The sequence below is a fragment of the Sebastes fasciatus genome, chromosome 3, assembly GCF_043250625.1.
Source record: "Sebastes fasciatus isolate fSebFas1 chromosome 3, fSebFas1.pri, whole genome shotgun sequence".
NCBI lineage: Eukaryota > Metazoa > Chordata > Actinopteri > Perciformes > Sebastidae > Sebastes > Sebastes fasciatus.
This window is the reverse complement of record NC_133797.1, coordinates 36,096,042-36,121,716: the sequence shown is the minus strand read 5'-3', so window position 1 is coordinate 36,121,716 and position 25,675 is coordinate 36,096,042. Positions and strand designations below refer to the sequence as shown.

The following is a 25,675-nucleotide window of genomic DNA, read 5'->3' as shown; positions in this document are numbered from 1 at the left end:
CAAAATCTACGGAACCATGTCATACTAGCTTGTCGCAAAGGAGAGGATATAACGCTCCACACTTACGCTACATTTTGGCGAGCAAAAACTGCCAAGGCCATTTTCAAAGGAGTCCCTTGACCTCTGACCTCAAGATATGTGAATGTAAATGGGTTCTATGGGTACCCACGAGTCTCCCCTTTACAGACATGCCCACTTTATGATAATCACATGCAGTTTTGGGGCAAGTCATAGTCAAGTCAGCACACTGACATACTGACAGCTGTTGTTGCCTGTTGGGCTGCAGTTTGCCATGTTATGATTTGAGCATATTTCTTTATGCTAAATGCAGTACCTGTGAGGGTTTCTGGACAATATTTGTCATTGTTTTGTTTTGTTAACTGATTTCCAATAATAAATATATACATACATTTGCAAAAAGCAGCATATTTGTCCACTCCCATGTTGATAAAAGTATTAAATACTTGACAAATCTCCGTTTACAGTACATTTTGAACAGATAAAAAATGTGTGATTAATTTGCGACTAATCGCGATTAATCATGGACAATAATGTGATTAATTGCGATTAAATATTTAAATCGATTGACAAAGGGGACAGTTTTATTTCCTCACAACTTTAAAAAACACAGTTAATAAATTCTCTCAATGACAAACACCACAAGATAAAGTGTCCCATCAACACGCCATTCCTCTCTGATCAACTGTTAAATTTCACTATCACCACAATAATCATCAGCACCTGCAGAGCACACAGCACCGAAGCCACAAAACGCTTCTGCCTGCGTTTTATAAGGACTAAAGAAATGATAATCAACAGCAGGATATGTGCTAAAATCAACCCAACACTGAAATGCGAGTGTGTTAAAACGGCTCCAAAATATGTTTTGAATCGACTTTGATTCAATTTACAATTTAAATCCCTCTTTGGTACTTTGGTGCTCTGTAGCTTGTAGACCACGCTGCACCACGGGTCGTCTGTCAGGACATCAGTGATTTTGAAGACCTCATAGGGAGGAATCAGCACCTGTCCCTCTTGCCTGCTGGCGGAGTAATGTGTTATATCAGCACCGAAGCACGAGTAGATCTCAAAACAAGACACGTTGCCGTTAAAACCAAACGACTGCTTGCTTGAAGCCACCCAGGTGAAAGCACCAAAACGCATGTTTGCGTTGATGACGTCGTGGTCAAAGTGTTTCCACGTCCTGTGATAGGTGGTTCTGCACGACGTCTGGTTGTGACGCAGAACTTGAATGGCCTCAGTCAGGAAGAAGTAGAAATAGTGGAACCTGAATCCGTCCGTGCTGTAGTTGTATTTCCCCGTTTTCACTGCTCTGTTGAAATCTTGTCGGATAGGTTTCAACTTTGTGTACATGTACATAACTGTGGCGTGCTCTTCTTTCAGCTGCTTGTGCTCGGGTTTCTTTGCTCTGCTTTCAGCCAAAGCCCAGGCAGTGCTGAAGTTTCTGTTGAAGTGCCACTCAAACACGCCAAACAGGTCGATCACAGAGGCAGTTTCGGGCCGGCAGCCGTCGTACATGTCGTCAACGGAATCCGTCGCCATGTCCAGAGGTAAAGCCCCGGTCTTAGTTTTCTGCAGTGACGGATAATAAAATAAACAAAACTAACAATTACAGAAGATTTGGTAATAGTCAATGTAAATTTACTGCTACAAATAACAGGGAAAATGTTTTTGGTGCATACAAAAGAAAGAGCTGTCACCCACCACAGTCCTCCAGAGTAGTAGAAATGGGTCATGATACAAAAGGAGCGCCACTGCCAACAACACACAAAGGGTTGGCCAATTTCTCAGTGACTTCCGCTCACACACTGGTCGTTTGCCAAACCTCATATCTGAATGAAAAGAAAGACAACGCTTGTGGCTAAAAATGTCTCAACATCATGACTATGCATTTGTATAATTATTCTATTTGCATGCACATTGAGGTTGTAAGCTTAAATCTGCAAGTAAAAGTACACGTCTAGTGGCTGACATGTAAGAGATAAACCATAATCAGGACCCACATAATATTTCCTTAGCCTGGACCATCGATAAACATCCTCTCCACAAACAATGTATGACATCTAATTGTTTTTTTCTTACCTTTGACAAGTGCTTTCTTCAGCAGAGTGATATTCCTATGAGAGAGTGCGGGTGCGTTGTTGTTTGCAAACAAGTTCCGGCTCACAGGATTCACAGGTATGACCAAACAGCACAGACATTCTCCCACACCTTTGCTCAAAGGCGAGGAGCTATTATGGATCTTATCTTGCATGTGATGTTTGAACAGTATTTTAGTGAGAATAAACTGCATTTTTATTTTTACCACAAGCGTTTTTTTCTCTTCCTAGTTTGCAGCATATTCTCACGTTATGTGTACCTATGTGTTTGTCAAGCATAAATGAAACCTTTGCACCACACTGGCTCTGTTATTTCCCTGCTGGCATTGCCAGAGGGAGGTTCCTCATGTAAATCCGGTTTGGTAGCTTGCTCGGGGTTAAAATAAACAAAGGTGCATGTCATCGGTTTGTAAAACACAACACAAGTGGACTAAAACAGAGGACATTTTTCACTTTGGAAAAGGTTGATGACAGCTCATCTCCTCACATAAAAGACAAAGCTTCTCTATAGTGCCGCTCAGGATTTGGTAAGTTATAAATTATGCCCCATTTTTTTTTTATTATTCTTTTTTCTAAATGTAATGTGTTTTTTAAACTTTTAAATTTTGCAGATACAGTATGAATGAAGAGTCAATAGCTAAGCACCAAATAGTAACTTTAATATGAAGTCCCACAGCTTTAGAGCTTGATATGGGGAGGGAAGCACACTCATTTGATAAACTAAAATGATACGCTAGGATATATTTTGATGAAATGATATATATTACAGTGCAGTGCTAAGTTCCAGTACTTAAAGGGATAGTTTGGTTATTTTGAAGTGGGGTTGTATGAGCTACTTATCCGTAGTCAGCGTATTACCTACAGTAGATGACAGTTGGCACGGCCAATTACAAATACACTGACTATGGATAAGTACCTCATACAACCCCACTTCAAAACACCCAAACTATCCCTTTAAGGAGCGCTGCACGTTTTTGTTCATCTCACATTCACTCTGATCTCAGTTCTTCTGGGTTAAATAACAGATTTTTCTCTGTTCCAGATGCACTATGCCTTCCCGGGAGAGCCAAGCATGTCAGAAAAAAAAATTATCTGCATGTGCCATTACTTTTCTTCTTGCGGGACTGCTGGTGTTTGTTGTCGTATATCTGACTCTCTGGAAGGTCATCGATTGGGAGGTATTTAACACATTATTTAACACTACATATTTAACATTGTCAGGACTCAAACATAAAAATAAAAAGAGTTACTCTGTTCACAAATAGTGTTTGAAAAAAAATAATATTTTTTTTTAGGATTGTGCAAAAGAGGTTCCATCTTAATACTGTATATCTCCATCTACTGGAGAAATACTGAACAACATGTATTTCCTCATTTCAACATTTCATGCAGGATCCGACCTGCAGATTGAAAGCTACAGTTGTGACTGATAAAGCCATAATGCAGAAATGGGACGCCAGCACAAACTTCAGTCAAGCCTGGAGCAACGCAGAGCAAAACGCCAGAGAGCCCGCACACGAGTACATGGAGAAACATCATTCGACGGCCATATACATGTACTCAAATATTATGCTGCAACCTGTCAAGCAAGACCTTGAGACAGCAGAAAATACTGGAAAACAACTAAAGGAGACATTTGAGCCCCGCTCCCTTTATTCTGCCCTGAGCGAAGCCATTCAGATTCTGAAGCACAGTCAGGTGACATGTCTTAGTACATATTACAGAACAGAGACTCTTTCACATCCCAACATCTCTAACAAACTGATTCGGTTCAGCACCTTCGTATTAGGTTCTGACGGGTGGAACTTTACAAGGAACGCTTCATGTTTAGAAGTGTACACGTGTTTTGGTGCTGACATAACACGTTACTCAGCCTTGAAGCTGAACAGCCAGGTGCTGATTCCTCCCTATGAGGTTTTCAAAGTCACAGACACACAGACGGATACGCGGAGGTGTAAAGTCATCTACAGACTGAGGAGCGACCTGAACTGCGTTTATGATCGAGAGAGCGATAAGTTACATCGAATACATGTATTACCAGAGGACATGTTTTTTCTCATTTTTGCCATCACTTGTATGTTGATTCTATGTCTTTTGCTACCCTTGGTTATTGTGAAGGTGTTAGAAAACTGTAAGAAAACTGCTGTTTGCAGTGCCTCATCACCGCAGCTAGAGCTGTCGTTTAAAAAGCAAGGTTTCATTTGAAATAAAGATGGTCATATGAGCTTTACAATTGGCAGCAATCATATTGTGGCTTAGGGGGTAGGCCGACATTTCCATGTTTTAAGACTTCATGTGAAGAAAGGAAAATATGGGTATAGTGTTCATCCTGCCTACTGTAAAATAAGGTATACGTGCAACGTATACATTTAGGAAATGTTCATAGTTTGATATTTGCAAATGGTGTTGGTCCACAATTCAGACTTACTTTGCCATGTTGTAATAAAGTGCTCTGTTGCTCAATTCACAACTGCTGAAAGTTTCAAGCCTGTTGCAACTCACCTAGCAGCAACGTGTCACGGTAACAAGCAAGCAACTGAAGGGGAAACCAAATATAAATGAGCCTAAAAAAGAAAGCTCCCTCTCTTCACTAAGATGTCATTACCAAAATGAAGTTTATTCAAGTGTGCTATTAGTATACTTCTTTTTGAACTTAAAATAAGAGTTTACTTTCAGTTTACTTTTTATGTACTTATCAGAGATATACTCAACAAAAGTATACTATAGTATACTTGGCTCAAACTGACAAGCATACTTAAAAGTCTAAGTATACTTGGCTCATATGAATAGTATACAGAAAGTCTAAGTATACTTGGCTTATAGGCTACTCATTTAATCTTTTGATCAAGATATACTTAAGAATAATATAATTAAGTATTCTTGCCTTATAGACCTACAGAAAAGAATACTTGGCTTGTAGTTGTGCTTACTTTTTGATAGAGTTGCCTATTAAAGTGTATACAAGTGTTGTTTTTTTGACCCCTCACTTTCTCCTCTGTGTCTAAAATGTAAAACCGAAATAGGTACCTTAACCCATTGCCTTTGGTCGTTTCATAAATTACAGAAGTACTGGTCTGAAATAGTATGTCAAATGGAAAAGATATTTGATAAGGATTTAGAAATGAATCCAATGTCTTTGATTTTAGGAATCCCAAGTACAAATATAATTACTGTAGCCAACAAAAGGTTATATAACATTCTTACATTTGCTGCTAGAAAAAAATATACTACTACAGTGGATCAGTGATAAGAAACCCTCTGAACAAGGCTGGCGAAAAGTGATATTTGAGATGGTCCCTTTGGAATATCTCACAAATATTCTACATGCCAAAGTAGATCAGTTCCATAATATCTGGCAACCCTATCTGAATTATATTGGACCCGAACTCTCTTCCATTATCTCACAAGGAGTCTCTTGAACATGAACTCATATATCCTGTGACTTCCCTGCACTATGACTCCCTATGACCTCCTATATACATTTTTTTTTTTTTTTTTGCCTGAGCTGTACCAGTTTTTTTTTGTTTTTTTTTTCTCTTTTGCCTTTATCCTTATTGTGTTTGTGAAAATAAGAAAACCCAACGAACATATAAGTGAAAAAAAAAAAACACCAACAATTGTGGAGTGGTATAAACTGATAATTGAGCTAATATCAATGGAATATCTAACATACATTTAAATGTAAAATGGGTGATTTCTTTAAGACTTGGACATCCTTTTTTAAATATGCTGGTGAAAAACTTACAAATAGTGTACTAAAGGGTCTGATAGATTGCAATATTGAAAATTCGCTAAGTGCCATTTTTGGGTCGTAAGGCGAGATATTTATTTGCTGACTTATTTATTTTGTTTTGTTTTCTTATTTTTCTTAAAATGTTTTGTTGTTGCATCAGTGTCGATTGCGATAAACTGTAACGGACTGAGCGCCTCCTTATCCTTATACATATACATACATAGATGCTTTGATATTTTCAACTACATATGTGATCGTGTACAATCATCTCTTTGAGTATATTATGTGCTATGTATACTGTGTGTTAGGGATCTAAATCTGGTGTTTAGTTATTGTGGCCACTGTGTGTTGATTTATTGTTGGTTTTGTCGGTGTTTGTGTTTAAAAGCATAATAAAAATATTGTGTGAAAAAAAAAAAAAAGTGTATACAAGTGTGTCTACAAAAACTATAACACAAGGAACGGTCTGAAATGTCTAATCACCACTGAAGTAGACGGAACAATCAGACGAGGAGTTGCAGGAAAACCAGGGTTGATATACAGTATAGCCGAGTAGATTGCTGAGAGGTGTGTGCAGAGCAGGGAGCCGGGACAGGTGACGAGCAGATTGATTTGATGACAGACGTGGAGGTTGACTGACCCTGAAACTGAGGCAGCTAAAAGGAATTCAGCTATCAATCACTTTATTATTCACACTGGTGCCTTTATACAGTACACACACACACACCACTCCTCTGTTTGTATTGGTGCCTGCGAATTAAACTCCTGAACTCGTGTTTACAACATGGGAAGTCGTGTACACGATGTGCTTGGCGTTCAAGTGGTCAAGTCGTGGGAACACCGCTGCTAAGCAACAGCAATATTAACGTTACTGTCGGCATCTAAAAGCCACAGAGTCTAACAATTTAGCAAGGTAACAAGCAGGTAACATAATGCAGGAAATGGCATAATGACAGAGGAAAAGGATTAGGCGGTTGGGAATATCAACATTTTCCTCAGACATGTTATAAAATTACGAAGAAAAACAATATACGACTAAAATTGCAATATATTCACTTATTATGTACTGAATAATTAACTTCCTCCGCCATTTCTGACAACATCAACAAACACGTCACAACTCATAAACTCTGAGATTTCAGAAACTTTCCACTTCTGAGGTCATGAATACCACAAGAGGGGGGCGTTCACATGGACTCTTCTCGTGAACACGGTAAACACGACCCCATTTGAAGGCACCATTGCATCACACATTACATCCCTCCTACACGTTCCTCTTTATTTCTCAAGCACCCGTACATACGGGACAGTGCTGATGACAAATGTGCTGAGGTGGTGGTTGGACAACTGAGGCAGCCAGGACATTCAGGAAAGCTAGTAGATTTATGACAGCCAAAACATCATGTAATATAAATACTGGTCATTTTACTGTGTATTGCTGACTGAAGAATGTTATTTGAGAAGCTAATCCGTCACCACCAAACACACATTCTTCTCCGAGATGTCACAATGGTCATGCACAAAATGTCAACACTTACTGAGGGAGTGAAGAGGTGAAAGTATGTCAGCTATATGTCAACGCCCCGGCCATAAACAAAGGAAAGTTTATCTTCTTGACTATGTTGTTTTAGTTTGTGTACAGTGACGCAGGCTGCATAATCAAATACAGGTCAGGCATGAAATATGCTGTTAAGAAGGATTTTGTGACACCTTGATGACTAGATTGTTACCTGCATATCCACCAGAGGTGCCACTCTGCACGTATCTGGGTAAAAGTTCTACAGTATGTCTGATCAGAGAGTAGTTACTGTACATCCCAATCAGATGAACACAGGACTGACATTTCAGTCATGAAACTAAATGTTATGTATATGCAACAATTATCACCAGTAAGGTCTTATCTTTCTACTCTGATTGTCATACACTCTAAGAAATATCTGTGTATTAACACTTGTATGACTGTAACAGAAATTGTCCATAGCATGTGAATCACGGGTATATTTCTGTTTATTTACATTTTACAAATTGCATTATGGGACCTTGATCTGTGCTCCGTCTGGTTTGGTTATGTGTGTAATGTAACGATTGTGAATTTCCTGGATATAGCTGATATTGCTAATATCAGCTTATGCAATGTTAGTGAGCTGGTGTTCACAACGCCTTTATCATAACTAACCAGCACTTGGTTTGGGAGATTAAAGAACTCATTTTAGTTAACAAACTGAGCAGCTTTGTGTAAGATAATTTTTTGTAACGTCAATGAAAATGAGCACCCGTTATTTGGTTTTGCCCCCCTCCCCCATTCTTTGTGGCAAATAATAGAAAATGTTCTGTTTTTTTACTATAGATACACCATTAAATAATAGAAAATGTCTTGTTTTTTAGTATAGATACACCATTAAATAATAGAAAATGTATTGTTTTTACTATAGAAACACCCTTAAATAATAGAAAATGTATTGTTTTTACTATAGATACACCATTAAATAATAGAAAATGTATTGTTTTTACTATAGAAACACCCTTAAATAATAGAAAATGTATTGTTTTTACTATAGATACATCATTAAATAATAGAAAATGTATTGTTTTTACTATAGATACACCATTAAATAATAGAAAATGTATTGTTTTTACTATAGATACACCCTTAAATAATAGAAAATGTCTTGTTTTTTAGTATAGATACACCATTAAATAATAGAAAATGCTTTTTACAAGATACATTATTAAACAACAGTAAATATATTGTTGTTTTTTACTGTAGGCATACTGTTAATTAATACAAAATTTCAATTTTTTAATTACTGTACAAAGTCCGGGTAATGAGCTGCCAGTACGTTTTCTGTTATTTTACAGATTTTTTCCTTAGAGTGTAGGAAGAAAAGTACATAAACATTGCCACAGCAGGATACAGAATGGTTTTAATGTGTAGATTAAATCAACTTTCTATGGATTCTTTCTCTCCTCATAAGTATCAGTTTCTTGCCCCACACTGGTCGTGATTGCCTCATCATTCACTGACCTTTTTGTCACTGTAAGATGATGGGATTTTGCCGACAAGGCTATTGTCAAATATTCCATGACGATGACAAATCGAATGGAAAAACTGACAAATAAAGCAAATAAATAAAATGACTAATCTTCACAAATGACTCATCAACAAAATATCAAAGCATTGATAATATTGGGTGTGTCGGAACAAGCGAACAGTATGTGGGTGTACAGCGTTTAGATTGGGCTGATAACGCCAAAAAAATAAAGAAGAAGAGGCCTGATGCATGGCTGCCATGTGTTATAGCAACAAAGAACATAAACATAGATATGTCTTTTTAAGAAGACTTTATCCTTTTTGGGTTATTATGAGAGGTGAATTCCATTGTCCCTTATCATGAAGGTATTCCAACACTTCAAGACAACGTTTCTGTCTTGAAATGCTCTACTCTACAGACTGTACTGGCCACAGTGTCTGTGTGATTGAGCCAGTTGTCAGTTCGTATTCTCGCTGACAGCAGCATTACCTTCTCCGCCGACACATAAACTTGGCTCTGCTGCTGAAAATTAACGTCTTCTTGTTGGCATCAGGATCTCAGGTCACATGGGTCCTTGGCAGTTATAAATCTCAATGTCAGAGGGGAGTGCCTTAGGAGAGGCTAGAATTTGGGAGAGGCCATCTAGGTACTGTATCAGTGTGTTTCACCCTCCATAGTGCGTAGGTGTGTGAGAGAGAGAAGTGACATGCATGACAGGTATTCCCCTGACTTGCCTGGGGGGATGAATCATTACAGGAGGTTTCCCAGAAGGACACAACACTGTATACCTGTTCAAACATCACAGTTACTTGATAACTGTTGTTATTAGGGCTTTAGTCTTCCAATGATTTTTTTCCACAAGGAAGCATTGCCAAGTGGGTCTTAGTTGATTTCACGGGTTTAAAGGTGCAATATGTAAAATGCAGCCACCTGCTCCAAAGAAATAGGGGTCAGCATTTACCTCTACTGGGTTCATACAATCTAAATTTACAATCATCAGTTGTTAAAAAAAAAAAAAAAAAGCCTACAACTAACTAACAGCAGGGCAAGAATACACAAAACGGCTACGTTATAACCTTCACGTGTGGAGTCGGCTTGTAAATTATGTTAGCCATCTGTGGGTTTGTGCCAACCGGGGGCTTTACGGTAGATTTTGATAGTTTGTGATAGAGAAAATGATCCCCCGCCTTTGTGTCGTCCTCCCTGCGTCCAGGAGACCACCCTACCGAGAGGAGAGTGGTCGGCACTCAGCATATCTGGGAGACAGACCCCGAGTCAGTGGCCGCAGTACCTCAAATTCAGTCAAACAGCATCGGGAGTCACAGCGGGCTGGTGGAGCGCTGGGTCTAAGCTGTGTAACGGCAGCAACAGAACGTTTGCTGATCCGGTGGGGTGTTGGGACAGTACCCCAGAATCAAACCCCTGGTACTGGGGTTTGCTCTGGCTGAATTCGAACTAACTGCTAACAGAGCTGCCGAACGCTCTACTCGTACGCCTCCCGGTGCAGTGAGGACGAGGCGAGGTCGCGAACAGTTTTGTCGTTTCTGCCACTTTGGATTTAATCCAATAAACCAATTATCTATATATTTTTGACAAGCCCTCGGTACAGCTCTAATTCTTCATTCTCTGAGGCAGACTGGACGCTGACTCACTATCGCCTCTTGAGAAACAAGTGGTATTACAAGAAAGTCCGAACCAGACCTTGCTGGTTGGCAGTAGATATCTCTGCAGCACAATGCATTTACCTATTTGGCGTAACATCAAAACTGTTACTTTTTCACATTCTTTTGATTATTTTTGAATGTGTTAAACTAAAATTATGGCCATATCTTACACATTGCACCTTTAACTTGGTCTAATGAAGGACACTTTTAAAATTTCTGTTTGAGTACAGAGTAAACAAGCAAGATACAGCAACTTCATTTGTGAGCTGTAGAGGTGTTAGTAGACGCATTTTTGAGCTTCTGTTTCCCCCTGCTTCCAGTCTTTATGCTCAGCTAGGCTAAACACTCCCCGAGTCCAGCTCCATGTGACAGTCTGGCAAACTATTCAGGGTTGTGTGTTGATAGGGATGAATGGATGTGGTCAGATGAGTCTGGGGTTAATTGATAAAAGAATAACTCATTTCTAATAGGATGTATTACATACAATAAAAAGCACACTCACACCTGTGTCCTCACTCAAACACATGCAAAAAAAATGCAGGGTGTGTGGGAGTTCTTCTATTCATCAGCTCAATCACTGAAGACAGACGTAACTATAAGAGGAGGGAATGAGAGCAAACACTCTCACACACTCTTAAAAGCTTCCAGATAGCATAGGAAACACCAAGGTCTACGCACGTACCAGAGTGTAAACAGATAACGCTGACAAAGGAAGACTGAAGCGGCGCCAACATTAGAATAAGACTGGACTGCTAAAGAGCAGACTGCACACAGGTAAGAGTGAGTAAAATGTATTTGCGTCTGTATATTGTTAATTGTTTATGGTTAATTGGTAGTAATATTATATATTTATTTTAATTGTTTTTTTAAATGATTAATGCCTTAATATATTTTTGTAGTAATATTATAATTTTTTGTATTTTTTTTTTCTATTTAAAATAAGAGGTTACTGTGTTTCAGAACAGGTCAAACATTGATTCGAAAACATAATTAAGTAGCACATGAGATGCTGTTGATCTTATTTTCTTGGGGATTAAATGTAGAAATTATAAAAGTAGAGATTCTCATATTTGATAAAAGCAGGTTCTCTTAAAAATGTGTTAATATAAGCTCATGATTTTGTGTATCACTAATGCTATCTATTTATTTAAATCTTTTTTATTTACCTTCTTTCTGTGCTGATTTTCTCTTTCTACCTCAGGTGTTTTCACTTGACACTGTTGCCTCGTTGCACCTGGTTCTCTGCCAGTAACCTCTCTGTGCTGACCACATTGCTTTCTGTTTGTTGCAACCCATTGTGGAGTTACTGCACACAGTGGGGGAGAGTTTTTTCCTACTTTTATTCAGCTGATTTTTGGTGTGAGCAAAGAAGTGAAGGAAAGCAAACAGGCAGAGAGAGAAGTTGAGAGGGTTTAGAGAAAGTATCCTTCCAGATTTCTTCATCTACCTCCATCTTTCATCTTGTTCTTGTCCTCCATCGTGGCTGCCAGACAGACAGTCATGTTCCTGGTGGTGGCGGTGGTCCTCTCGCTGCCGGGCCTCACTCACAGCTTCCAACCACTCTTTGCATTTGATGGGAATTCCACCACTCACCGTGACATCACACAAATGGCGATCCTCAGAAAGACAGCTGAGGTCTGCCGAGACATCGCTGCCTCTGAGGGACGGGACTTCAGCCTGACTGTGAGTTGGAAAGCCACGCTGAAACAGAGAAACTGGTCTGAGAGCATTGTTGCATTCAAATAGAATAAAACCAATCACGTAATTTCAATGGAGATATAAGCCTCTATTATTGATGTAGATCTTAAAAGATGTTAAAGGGGCTCCAAGTAAGAATCAGAAATTGCTTGTTAACAGTGACACCTGTGGCCGTGAAGTCAACGACAGTTATCGTCCTGTTGCTCGAGCTTGTGCTCGTTTACACGAGCGAGCATCGGTCAAAACAGTGAGGCGACACACACGAGACTGAACGTGATTGACAGGAATCATGTTAGCAACATTGGCCAGCTAAAATCACATTATCACTATATATTTCACATGCTTGGCATGTGAATGTTAGCTTACGTGTCCAATAGGAATTTAGCCAGCTCGGGGTCCGTTTTAACCCAAAACCAAACAAAGGTCCCTCCATGAATCGAAGTCCTGGCCGGTGTTGATCCTAGTTTTCCTTGGATCAACATCCTTGGACGTTGGTCGACAACGGGCTTTAATAGATGTAACGTTGTTTTTTTTTGTGCTGCCTTGGAGTTTGTGTTGGAGTCTGAGTTGTGGTGGGGGCTGGTTAGCCACGGTTGCACTTTATTAGCCCTGTAGAGGAGCTGAAGTAAAGGCACTCGCAAGCGTGCACAACGCCACATCCGACTGGATTTTCCCGGAAAAAATGGCCCGCATTCTTCACATTAAAAGCAGTTTACAAGCTGATAGAGGCAGAAAGTCAAGAAAGGTCTCATATTTTAGGTTACAACCGTAACACACATTGGCAATAAAAAACTATTAAAACACATTTATACGTGTAAAAACTGACATACAGTCCTTTTAAGTCCCCCAATAAATCAGTGTTAAGTGCAAAACTGCGTGAACATGAGAGTACAGTGTTGGATTTTCAAACACGCAGTCAGTAGTTTGTCACGTCTTTGTCTCCAGATTGATGACAGGCTGTCCACTTACAAGGTGCAGAGGGCCTGTTCCTCTACAGGCACGTCCACCTCTCTCCTCTCAACTGTCATGTTCCGAACTTCCATCGCCAACATGTACTTCAGCAACGCAAAAGTGGACGTGATTTTTGCGCTGAGCGAGGAGCACCATTTCGATGACGAGACCTTCCAGGGAGGACGGGATGTCATCACCGCAGGTAAACATGGCTTTCCTGCTCAAGATATCCATGAAACAACAAACACATTAAAAAATACATTTATATATACTATATATATATATTGCAAAGTGCAGCCTCAGTTTGCACCTAACAGTCTGTTCTCTATTGTGCTGCTGAGGTGTGTCTGCTGTGAAGGCCAGTGTGAAGCTGGAGAACTTTGTGGCAGGGAGGTGGACTCTTGGACGAGTCTGTCATACCCTACAGGTGAGACTAATGGTCACTGTTACAGATTGTTGTGGGTACTGTGGCGTCATTTTAGAGGTGAGAGACATGATCAAAACAACAAGCATCAGTGGAGTGGTAAATGATGTTTCATGTTGTGTGTATCAAGGACTTCTACAGCCATAGTAACTGGGTGGAGCTGGGAAACAAGGCTCCTTACAGTACTCTGATCAGACCAGACCAGCCTCTTGAGAACCTGGCAGGTAGGATTCCGCTATCAACGGTCACACGTGAACTGCTGCTTGGTTATGTTGACTATACTGTACATACTCCAGTGACAAATCACACTAGGCCACATTGTCAGGTTATCTGTCACCTGTCGGTTAAAAAAATACCCACCCTGCCCTGGCATGTGCATGCAATATGCATAGTACATGCTTTGTGTTTTTTTTAAACTACATCAAACTGTTTTTTTAATTCAGAAGGAGTCCATTATTCACCATTCAAGAGGGATTCTAAACATAATCCATCACTGATTATAATCAGTTATGACCACATTCAGTAATAGATATTTACCAGTTTACAGACTCCAGTTTGAATACAATTATCAACATATAAAGATATATTTCTCTCTGGTTTGAAGGGTAACACTTCATTTTACAGGTCCGCAAATGTCATGGTATTTAGGTGATAATTAGCAAGTAACCTATTTGAAATTTCTTTGGAATTACTGCCAAATTACCCCAATATTTACCTAAAACTTTATAGAAAATTACTTTATTATAAACATGATTTAATAATTAAATGCTAATATAGCATTTAATGGTTAAAATAGGGTCCTTTGGCTTGGGAAGCGGCTGTGCGAAGCTCTTCATCGGAGGTGGAAAACAAAAACTAATAGAAGACATTTCTGATCAGACACAAATCTCACCATTGTGTGACTTATTGTCTACACAGATGTAACCTGGTAGCTGATGTAATGATTCAGGGAGTTTTTTAAAGTTATTTCAAAGAAGTTATTTGCTAATTATTATCAATTTATCAGCAGACATGGAAATAAAGCATATCAATTAACTTTGTATTCTTTTCCTGGAAATATATTAAATAAATTACCAGCTATTGGGAAATAGCAGAATATAATTATTAAATAATGTTTATATTAGAAATAAAATAACAATAATAAAAGTCCAGAGTCAAGTCCCAAGTCAAGACAACCAAACAAAGTAATTTTTGATGAATTTTGAGGTAAATATTGGGGTAATTTGTCTGTAATTCCAAAGAAATTTCAAATAGGTTACTGTAAAATGAAGTGTTACTGTTTGAAGTAGTGTAATATGTAAAATAATGGCTTTGTAAAACTGATTTATGTTGAATATGTTATGCCATGTTTTCAGATGAATTAACATGCAAGTTTTTTTTTTTTTGTCGTTGAATTTGCTGCAGGCCTAAGCACCCCAACCTGTAGAAACTGTACGGGAGGGAACTGTGATAACAACCTGCTGCCTGACCTGCTGCAGCAGGGGCTTCTTACTTCAGGCTACTTCAACATCTTTTCCCCGGCCAAACCTGCAGGTGACTTTAAAGGGACCATCTATATTTTTGTGTTATTTTGTGAACAGATGTATGTAACATAACAAGCACATTCTGTCTCCTCCAAGGTAAATGCAGCCACGGTGGAGCATTTGACAAGACAAGCAGACAGGACCCAGTGGGGGGCATCAGTAAGGACGACATCGGGTCCAGTCACGGCTCGCTTCACCACAAAGCGGCTGATTTGGCTGTGAATGCCACTATGGAGCTACTGGAGGACATCAGATTAGCTGCAGGGGACAAGAACTTCCTGCGGTATGTATGGGACGCCCACACCTGAGCCATTTTGTGACCTACACAAGCGGGAAAAAAACATGGCCACTGTATAGGGTGAAAGAACGGAGCTCTAAATGAAAGCAAAGATAATAGGCTCGTTCGAGATGAACCGCGCCTCGCCTGGAAAGCAGACGAGATCTGATGGCAGCAGCAGGGAGCGGAGACAAAAAGCTGCGGTCAAGTCGGACAGTTTCCAGCCGTTTCCAGCAGCCTTCAAAGAATTTACAGGAAGTCACAGAAAAAGTGACATCCTGTTAGAACCGATCTGTAGGCTGCTCGTAGTTTGCAGACCACTTTGGAATTTATTTATATTTGTTTGTAAATATATGTGGAAATGTGCGTGTATCTGGCATGACAAGTGTTATATAAATAACCTTCATTATTATAATAATTATTATTATTATTATCAACCACACAAGATGTGTTTAAGAGATGAAACCTTCATAGAACAACATGAGACTAATAGCCTACAATCTAGTGTATAAATACTATAAATACACAGAAAGTTCAGACTTTCTACAAAACGTGGCGTTTGCTGTCAAAACTAAGAGCCAATCAGCTCCTTGATCGGGGTCGACAGCCAGGCATTTCCCATAATGCCCTGGGTGTTGCAGACGGTGGAAAGCAACTGCGGCGCCTGGCTCTAAAAACTGCGGCCGCCTCGATCTCGTGAGGTTAGCGTGCATGCATTGCATGCATGACGTCAGAGCAAGTCGGGATCAAGTCGGACACAAATCTAACCGGCATGCATTATGCTGCGATCGCCGGTGATCGATTCTGCGCTGGCCTGGCTCATCTCAAACGAGCCTAAGGCTTCCCATTGAAATAAAGTCACTGATATGGTGAATAAAACAGCAGTTATATGTATCCTAGGTGTCCGAAAAGCTTGCACTTTTCAAACAAATATAGCTCAGCTTTACCAGGACGGCTGGATTTTTGTCTTTTGTCTTGCAAAGTACAAAAAAAACATACTTACTGGGCTGCCTCTAAAGACTTTCTGTGCATATAAGGTGAAATGGGGTAATCACTGATCGCTGACAGATGGATTACCAATGATCAGCTGGATAAGGTAATTGTTTTTTTTCTCTCTCGTGTTCCCACAGATTGATGGGCCTCTCTCAGTCCTCCGTCCTGTGTTTTGTCATCGACACCACAGGCAGTATGAGCGATGACATAGCCGAGGCTAAGAGAGTTTCCTTTCAGATCATTGACAGTAAGAGGGGAACCCAGCAAGAGCCCTCCGCCTACATATTGGTACCTTTCAATGACCCAGGTACAGACGTATTTGTAGTTTAAGAGGAAAGATTGTTAATGTTTGAGTGGAATTTACCGGCACATGCTGCCTCTGAGCTTCCAAATAAAGTAGTTCTCCTGTAAACATTAACGAAAAAGATGTTGTACCATTGTAAACTGCGTATGTGTACTTTAGCCCCAGTAGTCAAAGTAAAAGTTAGGTTACGACCTTGACGGTAAATGGTAACGGTAATCTATTCTATATCCAGGTTTTGGACCTCTGATTATGACAACCAATGCAGATGTCTTCAAAGACAACATCAACAAGCTGTCTGCAAGTGGAGGAGGAGACATCCCAGAGCTGTGCTTGTCTGGACTGCAGGTGCCAACATAAATTGACATATGTTATGCTTCTCTTGGAATCATCAATTCAGACAACGTTTTTTGTGAAGCAACAAAATGATATGATGTCATGAGACGATTCCACTTAAAGCAACAGTGTGTAACATTTAGGGGAATCTATTGGCATAAATGGAATATAATATTAATAAGTATATTTTCTTTAGTGTATAATCACCTGAAAATAAGAATGGTTGCGTTGTGTAATGAGTCGTTTATAAAGGGAGCGGGTTCTCTCTTCACGGAGCCGGCCGCCATGTTTCTACAGTAGCCCAGAACGGACAAACCAAACACTGGCTCTAGATAGGAATATTATATAATATAACGTTTTTGCGCCGGTTCTCCTACACGCTTGGCACACGGGAGAAGTTTCAGTTGGTTGCAATCTGCAACCTCACCGCTAGATGTCACCAGATCCAACACACTGCACCTTTAAAGTCGCTGACAATACAATTTTATTATTGCCGAGCCAGACTTATACTAAATAAATGGATGCAAAGTTAACCTCAAAATGTAAATTTAAAAAAATCTCTTTCATTAAATTTTTTTTTTCTTTTTAATCTAGACCATTTTTAATAAACACTATTTTTTCCTGTTCCGTATACTATTGCCAGCTTGCCCTGACTGCTGCTCCACCCTCCTCTGAGATCTTTGTCTTCACTGATGCTCCAGCTAAAGATGCTCATCTGAAAAGCACCATCACCGCCCTTATCGAGAGCACCAAGACTGCGGTAAGAGTTGACTTTTTTTTTTTAACCATCTTTGCTCTTTAAATGTCAATACATTCCAGGTCTGATACAACCTTTACAAGTACTTTTCTCCATCTTTATACTTTAGGTAACATTCATGTTGACGGACGTTCTGGCCAGTCGACGGCGCCGCAGAAACTCTCAGGGTAAGAGTTCGCGTTCAATGAGCCAATTAGATGCACAGCTGTACCGTGACCTAGCCCGAGCCTCTGGAGGTCAGGCCATTGAGGTCACCAAGTCAGACCTCTCTCTGGCTACCAGTGTAATAGAGGATTCAACCGCCATTGCTGTGGTAAGACATCAAGCAAGAAAATCATACCTGACTGAAGATGGTACTTTACAGTATGTATAGAAATGTGCAGTTTCTGTCTTTCAGGTGACAGTTTTACAGGGAGTGAGGAATCCTGGAAGGCCTGATAATTTTACGTTTACTGTTGATGGATCACTAAGGAACATGACGGCCTACATCACAGGAGCCTCATCTCTCACCTTCGATCTCACCAGCCCCACAGGTGTTGTTATTGCTAATGTCCCAGTCTAGTTTTGGCTGTTCCATCCGCCTTTTACTCCCTCCATCTACTGCCATTAGAAAAACGGCTAACACTTCATTTTACAGGTCTGCAAATTTCATGCTAATTAGGTGATGATTAGCAAGTAACCTATTTGGAATTTCTTTGGAATTAATGCCAAATTACCCCAATATTTACCTCAAAATGTATCGAAAATTAATTTATTATAAACATTATTTAATAATTATATGCTAAAATAGCATATAATGTTTAAAATAGGGCCCTTAGGCTTGAGGTTTTTTAAGAAATTTTAAAGAAGTTGTTTGCTAATTATTATCTATTTACCAGCAAACATGGAAATAAAGCATATCAATTAACTTTGTATTCTTTTCCTGGAAATGTATTAAATAAATTACCAACTATTGGGAAATAGCGGAATATAATTGTTAAATAATGTTTATAATAAAGTAATTTTCGATAAATTTTGGAGTAATTTGGTATTAATGCCAAAGAAATGACCATGAAATTTGCGGACCTGTAAAATGAAGTGTTACCAAAAAATGTTTAGCTTTGTTTGTGCTGGTAGACAACAGTGTTGTTTAAACATAATTTCTTTCTCCCCCAGGTGTATCTCAGAGTTCCAGTCTGTCAAATGGTCCTCTGGCATCCATCACCACGGCAGGAAACCTACGTCGTTTAAGCCTCAACTCTGACAATCAAACGGGATCATGGAAAATCCGTGTTAACTCTAATAGCCCCTACTCTGTTAAGGTCGCAGGTCAGTAGTATGATAGAGATCACATATAGCCAGAGAGAGTTGAATGAGAGGAATTTTCAAAAGATTATATTTAGCAGGTCTTTGTTTACAGTTATGTTTGCCATTGCCCTTGATCTGATTTGTGTGTTTACACCAGGTCAAAGTTCATTGAACTTCATTTATAATCTGGTGGAAGCTCACGAGGGAGCCCACGGGGACTACAGTCTAAAGGAGGGACGTCCTCTTTCAGGTCAGACCACTTTACTAATTATTCTCATCTTCACTTTTACAGTTTGTACAATTCTCTTGCAGTACATGTTACATTAACATTTAGCCTTTTTCTCTTTGTCCTCAACAACATCCATCATCTGCCTTTTACAGTACCCAAAAATGTTAATAGTCCAACCAATCAACCCTAAACTATTCTGTCTCTTCCAGATCGAGCCGCTCAATCTTCTTTAGTTATGTACAAATACAAAGATACTCATCTAGTTTCCCTTTCTCTCTTTTCACGACTTTCAGGTGCTAATGTCAGCCTCTTGGTCTCTGTGACAGGAAGTGACACAGTAAAGGTCACGGAGGTCACTCTGTTTGACAGCTCAGGGCCGACAGAGGTCAACGGATCACTACAGGCATGTCACATATCACACTTGATGATACACTTGGATATTCCGTAGCTAAAGAGACCCTCACATCTTGAATATCAGAATGCCATTGAATGACTTTAACAATATTGTTTGCAAAGCAATGAGATTGCAGGCGAATAGTACTAAAAACTACAGCTAATATTAGACAAACTCTTACTTTCTCTTTCTGTCCTCCACAGTCAGTGGGAAGTGGTAACTTCCTGGTGACATTCAGTGGAGTCCCGGCAGGCAACTTTGTGGTTCTTCTGAAAGGAGAGGACAGCAGCTCCACCTCCAGGGCAACATCGAGCAACTTCCAGAGACAAGCCCCCACACAGATGAAGACCTCCAGCATCTCCGTTACTGTGAGCTCAGTCACATCCAGTTTCCTGTCTCAGTTCTAAACTAAATAATCATAAAATAAAATGACCAGCGGTATCTCCTTCTACACAAATGAATAGTGCCAATATCATCATATACTAAGAGTCTACAGTGATGTTCTCTGAGGCTGTGCACAGTGGTGTGGTGCTGATATTAAGCAGTATAATGTTTACCATGTTCACTGTTTTAGTTTAGAGTGTTGGTATGCCAACATTAAAAAACTGCAGTTATTCAAATGGCCACTTTAGGCTCCAAAAAGGAGTCAATCCACACGGACCCCGCGTTAAAATGCCCAACTTTACAGAAGAAATATACATGTAATAATAGCCTGACGACAGTCTATTCGGCTGACTTTCTAACATCCTATCGTCTGTTCCACTCACGGCTACCACGATACAGGCAAACACCCACAATTTCATGCAATGCAAAAAGATATGCATGACTTTATTTCTCTCTTTACACCCCTCCTACTTCCCCTTCCCTTGTTCAGGCCCAAGCCAACAACACCAACATAGAACCAGGCTCCACCATCTCCGTCCCTTTCACAGTCGCCGCAACCACTGACGGAGTTGTTAACGACTCTGCGACCGGGACGTTCACAGTGCGAGCCAACAACGACCGCAGCTATGCTTCAACTTCACCCAGCACCGTCACCGTAGCGGCGGGCGGTGGAGGCAAAGCCAACGGCACTGTGACCTTGACAATACCAGCCAGCGCTGCATCAGGAACAGACATGACCCTAACCATTGAGGCAGAAAATGCAGCTGCCACCGACACCAACTACGCTGTCCTCCGGATGTCTGTGACTGCCAAGGTAAGAGGGAAAACTCATGCACTGTAGTTGGAGCCAGAGAAGAGTTTTCTGGCAAGCAGTATGTGCAACATTTTCCATGGATGTCTTTTGATTCTGGCATAATGACTTCGCCTTTTTCTTAATGCTTTGTATGATGCCTCACTCTCAATTCTTCATCTCTCCCACTTCCTGTTTCTGTGCCTCCAGGTGACAGATATAAGCCGCCCAGTGTGCCAGGTAGTCAGTTCATCCACCAGCTGTCCGTCCTCTTCATCGCTCTGTGCTTCCTCCCAGTGGCTATTCATCGCTAATCTCACCGATGGCATCAATGGAACTGGCATTGAGAGCGTCACCGTCCGCCAAGGGAACGGTACCCTCAATACCAGCACAGTGGCTGGAACAGGGGGTGAGAACGTCACAGTGGCGACCTACAGCGCCTCCTGCTGTTCGCAGAACGTAGAGCTGGCTGCTGTGGACAAAGTAGGAAATGTGGGGACATGTGTGGGACAGGCTAGAGAATCTGCCACTGCCACGGCTGCTCCTGTGACTACAGCTGCAGTTAACACAACATCCACTGGAGGGCACACATTGAGCATATCACACTGTCTCTGGATGAGTGTTGTGGTTTCTCTCTTTTGGAAGTAAAATGGATAAATTACACTATTATAGCACATGAATCAAAAGTGTCCTCTCAGATGTCTCAGGTGTGTTTGAATTGCCGCTGCTTGAAGAGAAAAAATGTTCCTTCCATTTGAATGAAATCATTTTTACTGACATCTCTTTAATTAACTATTATTAATTTCTTGATGGAAAAATATATATTTTTTATTTTATTTTATAATTTTATCTTATTCTGCTGCTTTGTGTTTTGGATATATATATATATAAATTATATAAAAAATTAAGAGTTAATTAAACTATTTATTTATATTCCTGGTGGTGTGTAGATTTGCTACAGCCATCATAGTTGAGTGGTGCTAATGTAGAAGGGCCTGAGGCTGCCATTACTGCAATGCAATGACTCGACTAAATGCAAAGATCAAAGTCCTCCAACCTTTCTCTTGATTATTTTTCCACATGTTGATTTTGGGTTTCAGTTATATTTCCTCTACTGTATATTTTGGTGGCAAATTTGAGAAACACTGTATTGAGGGGATATTCAATTTAAAGAGAAGTATGTTGAAATATTTTGTGATGGTGGGATTTCCTTTTTCTGGTGTACCTTCAGTAGATTCTCTGCCCTGTCTACTTCAATTAAAGGACCTGAAAACCTTTTCTCTTGTTTTTTAGTGATGACGTCCTATTATAGATGTGCAATGTTCGGAGAAAGTTATAACAGTTTTGGTTATTTCATATGAGAGTTTTCTGTATTTTGTGTTTTTGTCAGTGCACTACTAAAAACGTGATGTCATGTTAAATCAGAATTTGATGACGGTAGTGGAGTTATTTGCTTTTATACCATGGTCTGGGTGAATACTCAATTCTGATTGGCTGCAGGGTGTCCATTAAGTAAGGGATAATGTACAGCGAGCCGGTCATTGTTGTGAAAGAAACCCCGACAGGGTGATGAAGGGGTTTCTTTCACAATAATGACCCACTAGCTGTACATTATCCCGCTTATTACACGGCTACTTAATTTAAGAAATCAATAATTTGACACAAAAAATGGCCCGCCAGAGTCCGACATCAGAACTGTGTCCATAGCAACGGTCTGTCTTACATAGCAACGGTCTGCTATAAAGAAATAACAGACCGTAGAACGCCGTGATTGACCAATCAGAATAGAGTATTCAACAACGCTGTGAAATAATTCCTGATAAAGGATACCTACTAAGTAGTTTTTAATGAATACTTCTATTGATTGCATTATTAGCATTAGTGTTTGTTTCGACCTGTTTGGACATCTCGTCTCTCTGTATGAGATTAATTGTTCAGGGCAGGCATGTGATTGGCAAAGGTCCAAAAAGCAGGAAAATGTACGGAGCGTTGGCATCCACCCACGCCACACACAAAACACCACCAGGCCCAGATCAGCGCCTACCACCCTCATATATCAGATTGCTTTTTGTATGTTTAACTGGTGGAACGTGCAGAAAGCAATCATTCTACCTCTCCAGCACCACACACAGGACTCCATATTCAGCTTTTTCATGTTTTTGGAGGGTAACGTCAAGAAAATGTGAAGGTTTTTGACTGAAACATTTTCAATCAATATTATTACTTTAGATAACGCCCAAAAAGGTTACGATATTGTAACCCTAGTTCTATAAGCACAGGCGGAGCTCTCTTTTGGACTCTATGGGTAATACTCTCTTCCAATCACATACACGCAGATGGAGGTCGGTGATGAATCACTCTAGGGTGTTTCAGCTCTCGGGCAGATGTGCCTGCTGAGTGTCTCTTTCTGTCTCTTTTTATGCAGATCATTTTCATCACGCCCCTGAAGACTGATGTAACTAAACGCGTTGACTCCCGAGCTGGCTTTTTATGGCTTTTAGCTAGAGCTGGTCCAAGGATTATGAGAACTAAGCCGCTGCTTCAGGCCCCGTGGCAACCAGAGGGCCTGTTATGTTTACAGTCACACAGGCACTTTATAATTGATACTGTGCACTGTTGTTACGCTTCCCCACCAGTAGGTGTCTCCACAATACTGTGTAGAGCAATAAACGGGATACAGACAGGTGAAGAAGAGTACACAGAGAGGTAGAGAAGTGCAGTTCATGTTCATGTTACGGAGACGATGTGATGAGTTAGCTGGAACTGAGAATAAAGCAAAACGTATAAGCAACGGTCTCCTGTGTTTGACTCACCAACACAACAGGGCCCCGCAGCGATCGAGTGGAGGACTGGCCGTTGGAGTGAAGTGGTTGAAGTGAAGAGGAGCTCTCTTGATTGATGGGCAGGTGTGCTGATTGCAGGAGACTGGCAGAAGCGTTGATTGCAGATGATGTAGTGAGAAGGTGAGAGAAAGGACAAGAAGGGGGGAGGGAAACCAAAACACACCAAGCACACGTCACTCATACGAAAAGGCAGAAAAATACTCACACACTCACACCAGGCTGGCAGGTGTCACGTGGAAGGACCGTGACAGGTGGAATAGCAAAAGGCCCTTTTCACAGCAGCCAGTTGACATCTCATTTTAGGGTAAACACAGGTGTAATTTATAACATTAATTATGACACTGTTCCATTTAGGCCCTGGTATTGTGCACGTTGGCTCACTGGAATAGCTGCGGCACATAAAGTAGAATGGGACCATAATTCATTTTATCAATTACACTTGTGTTTACCCCAAGGCCTATGGAAGGAGGCTGGGACACGGGCGGACATGGCTCTTGGGGTATAACACATGCGCAGTGTAACTGAAGATGCGGTCGAGCGTTGCGATTGGCTCAATTTTGCAATAGTGGTACAAGTTTGTTTTTTTGTCCAGTGCTTTAAGAGCTGGTTTAAAGGCTAAAGCCTGGTCTAGCATACTGCAAAATACATTGCTTTCACCTCTTCATACTGCATACTATTGAGGAATGCAGTGTGCAGTATGTACTGTATACTGCATACTGCACTCGTCAGTAGTAGGCAGTTTTGAATACAGCCTTAGTTAAAGTTTAAAAATACCAATAGTGTATGAAAGATGTGGGACATTGTAAGGTAAGGTTTGTTTTTTCACTAACAGTGTAAATAAGTAGAGAAAAGCCTGAAAATGTCCGTGTCTTGAGTGTGTGTGTGTGTGTGTGTGTGTGTGTGTGTGTGTGTGTGTGTGTGTGTGTGTGTGTCAAATTTCACTAATTGGCTAATCTCAATCAGCTGTGTCTGTGTAGCAGCAATCAAAGGTTGCCATGGTGATGGTCACTGCTAAGTGACTCCTCAGTCAGACAGGGCATTGCATAGAATTTAAGCTGAGTTGCACCTCACATACGCCTGCTTCCCAGACAAATACCGTAACTCCTATCGCTTATATTTTTTACGTGGGAAGTTAGGACCCTCTGATGAACACATAGTGTGAGATTTGTGTGTGTAGTGTCAAAATTGTAGTCATGGGAGCATGTTAGATAACGGGTACTGTTTAAATGGTTGGACCAGATGCATGTTGAGTGAAGATCACCATCAGCAAAACATACTTTTATGTGAAACATTCATGGTGAACAGAAAGAATAACACTGCTGCAATAGCTAGTAAAGTTTATTTGTCTATTTCAGAAAAAAAGTAAAACAATTACAACAAAGAACCAAATGAACCTCAAAGGGCAGTAAAAATATAACAAATACAATAATAGTTAAAGTGGAAGAACTGAGAGCGACTTCCAGCAGCCGAACACGAATGGCACTTTTGGGACCCGTTTCACAAAGCAGCATCAATGTAGAAAGCTGAATCAGCCAGTGAATTACACTGGGCTGCTTCTGGTTTTCACTCGGAGCAGTTCAGCACAGCTAACTCAGTGATGCTGGTTGGTGAGACAGGTCCCAGTTATCAGGAGACAGCAAAACAGCCTGGCCGAATGCAAATTGCATCAGGGGGGAGGGGGAAGAGGAGCGAAAAGCTTGGTCCTTTTATCCAAAGAAATAATGATAAACTAATTTAGATTTTCCTTCAAACAATACAGCAACCACAAATTCAAAGTACAGCAGGTTTACTACAAAAAAAAGAGAAACAAGAGAAAAAGCCAATCACCTCTGAATTACCATGGCAAGTAAACGTCAAAGCAGCCACCCCACTAAAAAAAGAAAAGCTTAATTTTATGATACAACTTGTACAAATAAGTTTGCCCTGCAGGGTCACCAAA

At 40.3% G+C, this 25,675-nt stretch overlaps 3 protein-coding genes across 7 annotated transcripts; 2 read left to right on the top strand and 1 right to left on the bottom strand.

The window, feature by feature from the left end:
• Nucleotides 1-593: 593 nt before the first annotated feature.
• LOC141764941 (T-cell ecto-ADP-ribosyltransferase 2-like) lies at nt 594-12,077 on the bottom strand. Of its 4 annotated transcripts, none has more exons than XM_074630647.1 (3): nt 11,997-12,077; nt 1,726-1,853; nt 594-1,593 (listed from the first exon to the last, which is right to left on the bottom strand). In XM_074630647.1, exons 1-3 carry the CDS (start codon nt 12,049-12,051, stop codon nt 700-702), a joined length of 1,077 nt encoding a protein of 358 aa, XP_074486748.1. In that variant the 5' UTR covers nt 12,052-12,077; the 3' UTR covers nt 594-699. The 4 variants fall into 4 exon arrangements, with proteins under 4 accessions (XP_074486748.1, XP_074486749.1, XP_074486746.1 ...); XM_074630648.1 differs by lacking the exon at nt 11,997-12,077 and adding an exon at nt 2,104-2,391 and having other exon boundaries at nt 1,704-1,853; XM_074630645.1 differs by lacking the exon at nt 11,997-12,077 and adding an exon at nt 2,104-2,391.
• Nucleotides 2,525-6,275, top strand: LOC141765362 (ecto-ADP-ribosyltransferase 4-like). The gene is made up of 3 exons (XM_074631423.1): nt 2,525-2,647; nt 3,163-3,298; nt 3,513-6,275. The coding sequence occupies exons 2-3, from the start codon at nt 3,170-3,172 to the stop codon at nt 4,323-4,325; spliced, it is 942 nt and encodes a 313-aa protein (XP_074487524.1). The 5' UTR covers nt 2,525-2,647; nt 3,163-3,169; the 3' UTR covers nt 4,326-6,275.
• vwa10.2 (von Willebrand factor A domain containing 10, tandem duplicate 2) lies at nt 11,014-22,316 on the top strand. Of its 2 annotated transcripts, XM_074630644.1 has the most exons (18): nt 11,014-11,323; nt 12,040-12,232; nt 13,193-13,400; nt 13,540-13,625; nt 13,753-13,846; nt 15,027-15,155; nt 15,242-15,428; nt 16,553-16,722; nt 16,952-17,064; nt 17,696-17,812; nt 17,919-18,122; nt 18,207-18,342; nt 18,965-19,117; nt 19,254-19,346; nt 19,619-19,728; nt 19,923-20,087; nt 20,594-20,917; nt 21,104-22,316. In XM_074630644.1, the coding sequence occupies exons 2-18, from the start codon at nt 12,050-12,052 to the stop codon at nt 21,539-21,541; spliced, it is 2,910 nt and encodes a 969-aa protein (XP_074486745.1). In that variant the 5' UTR covers nt 11,014-11,323; nt 12,040-12,049; the 3' UTR covers nt 21,542-22,316. The 2 variants fall into 2 exon arrangements, with proteins under 2 accessions (XP_074486745.1, XP_074486744.1); XM_074630643.1 differs by lacking the exon at nt 11,014-11,323 and having other exon boundaries at nt 12,050-12,232; nt 19,619-19,732; nt 19,927-20,087; nt 21,104-22,315.
• Nucleotides 22,317-25,675: the final 3,359 nt, after the last annotated feature.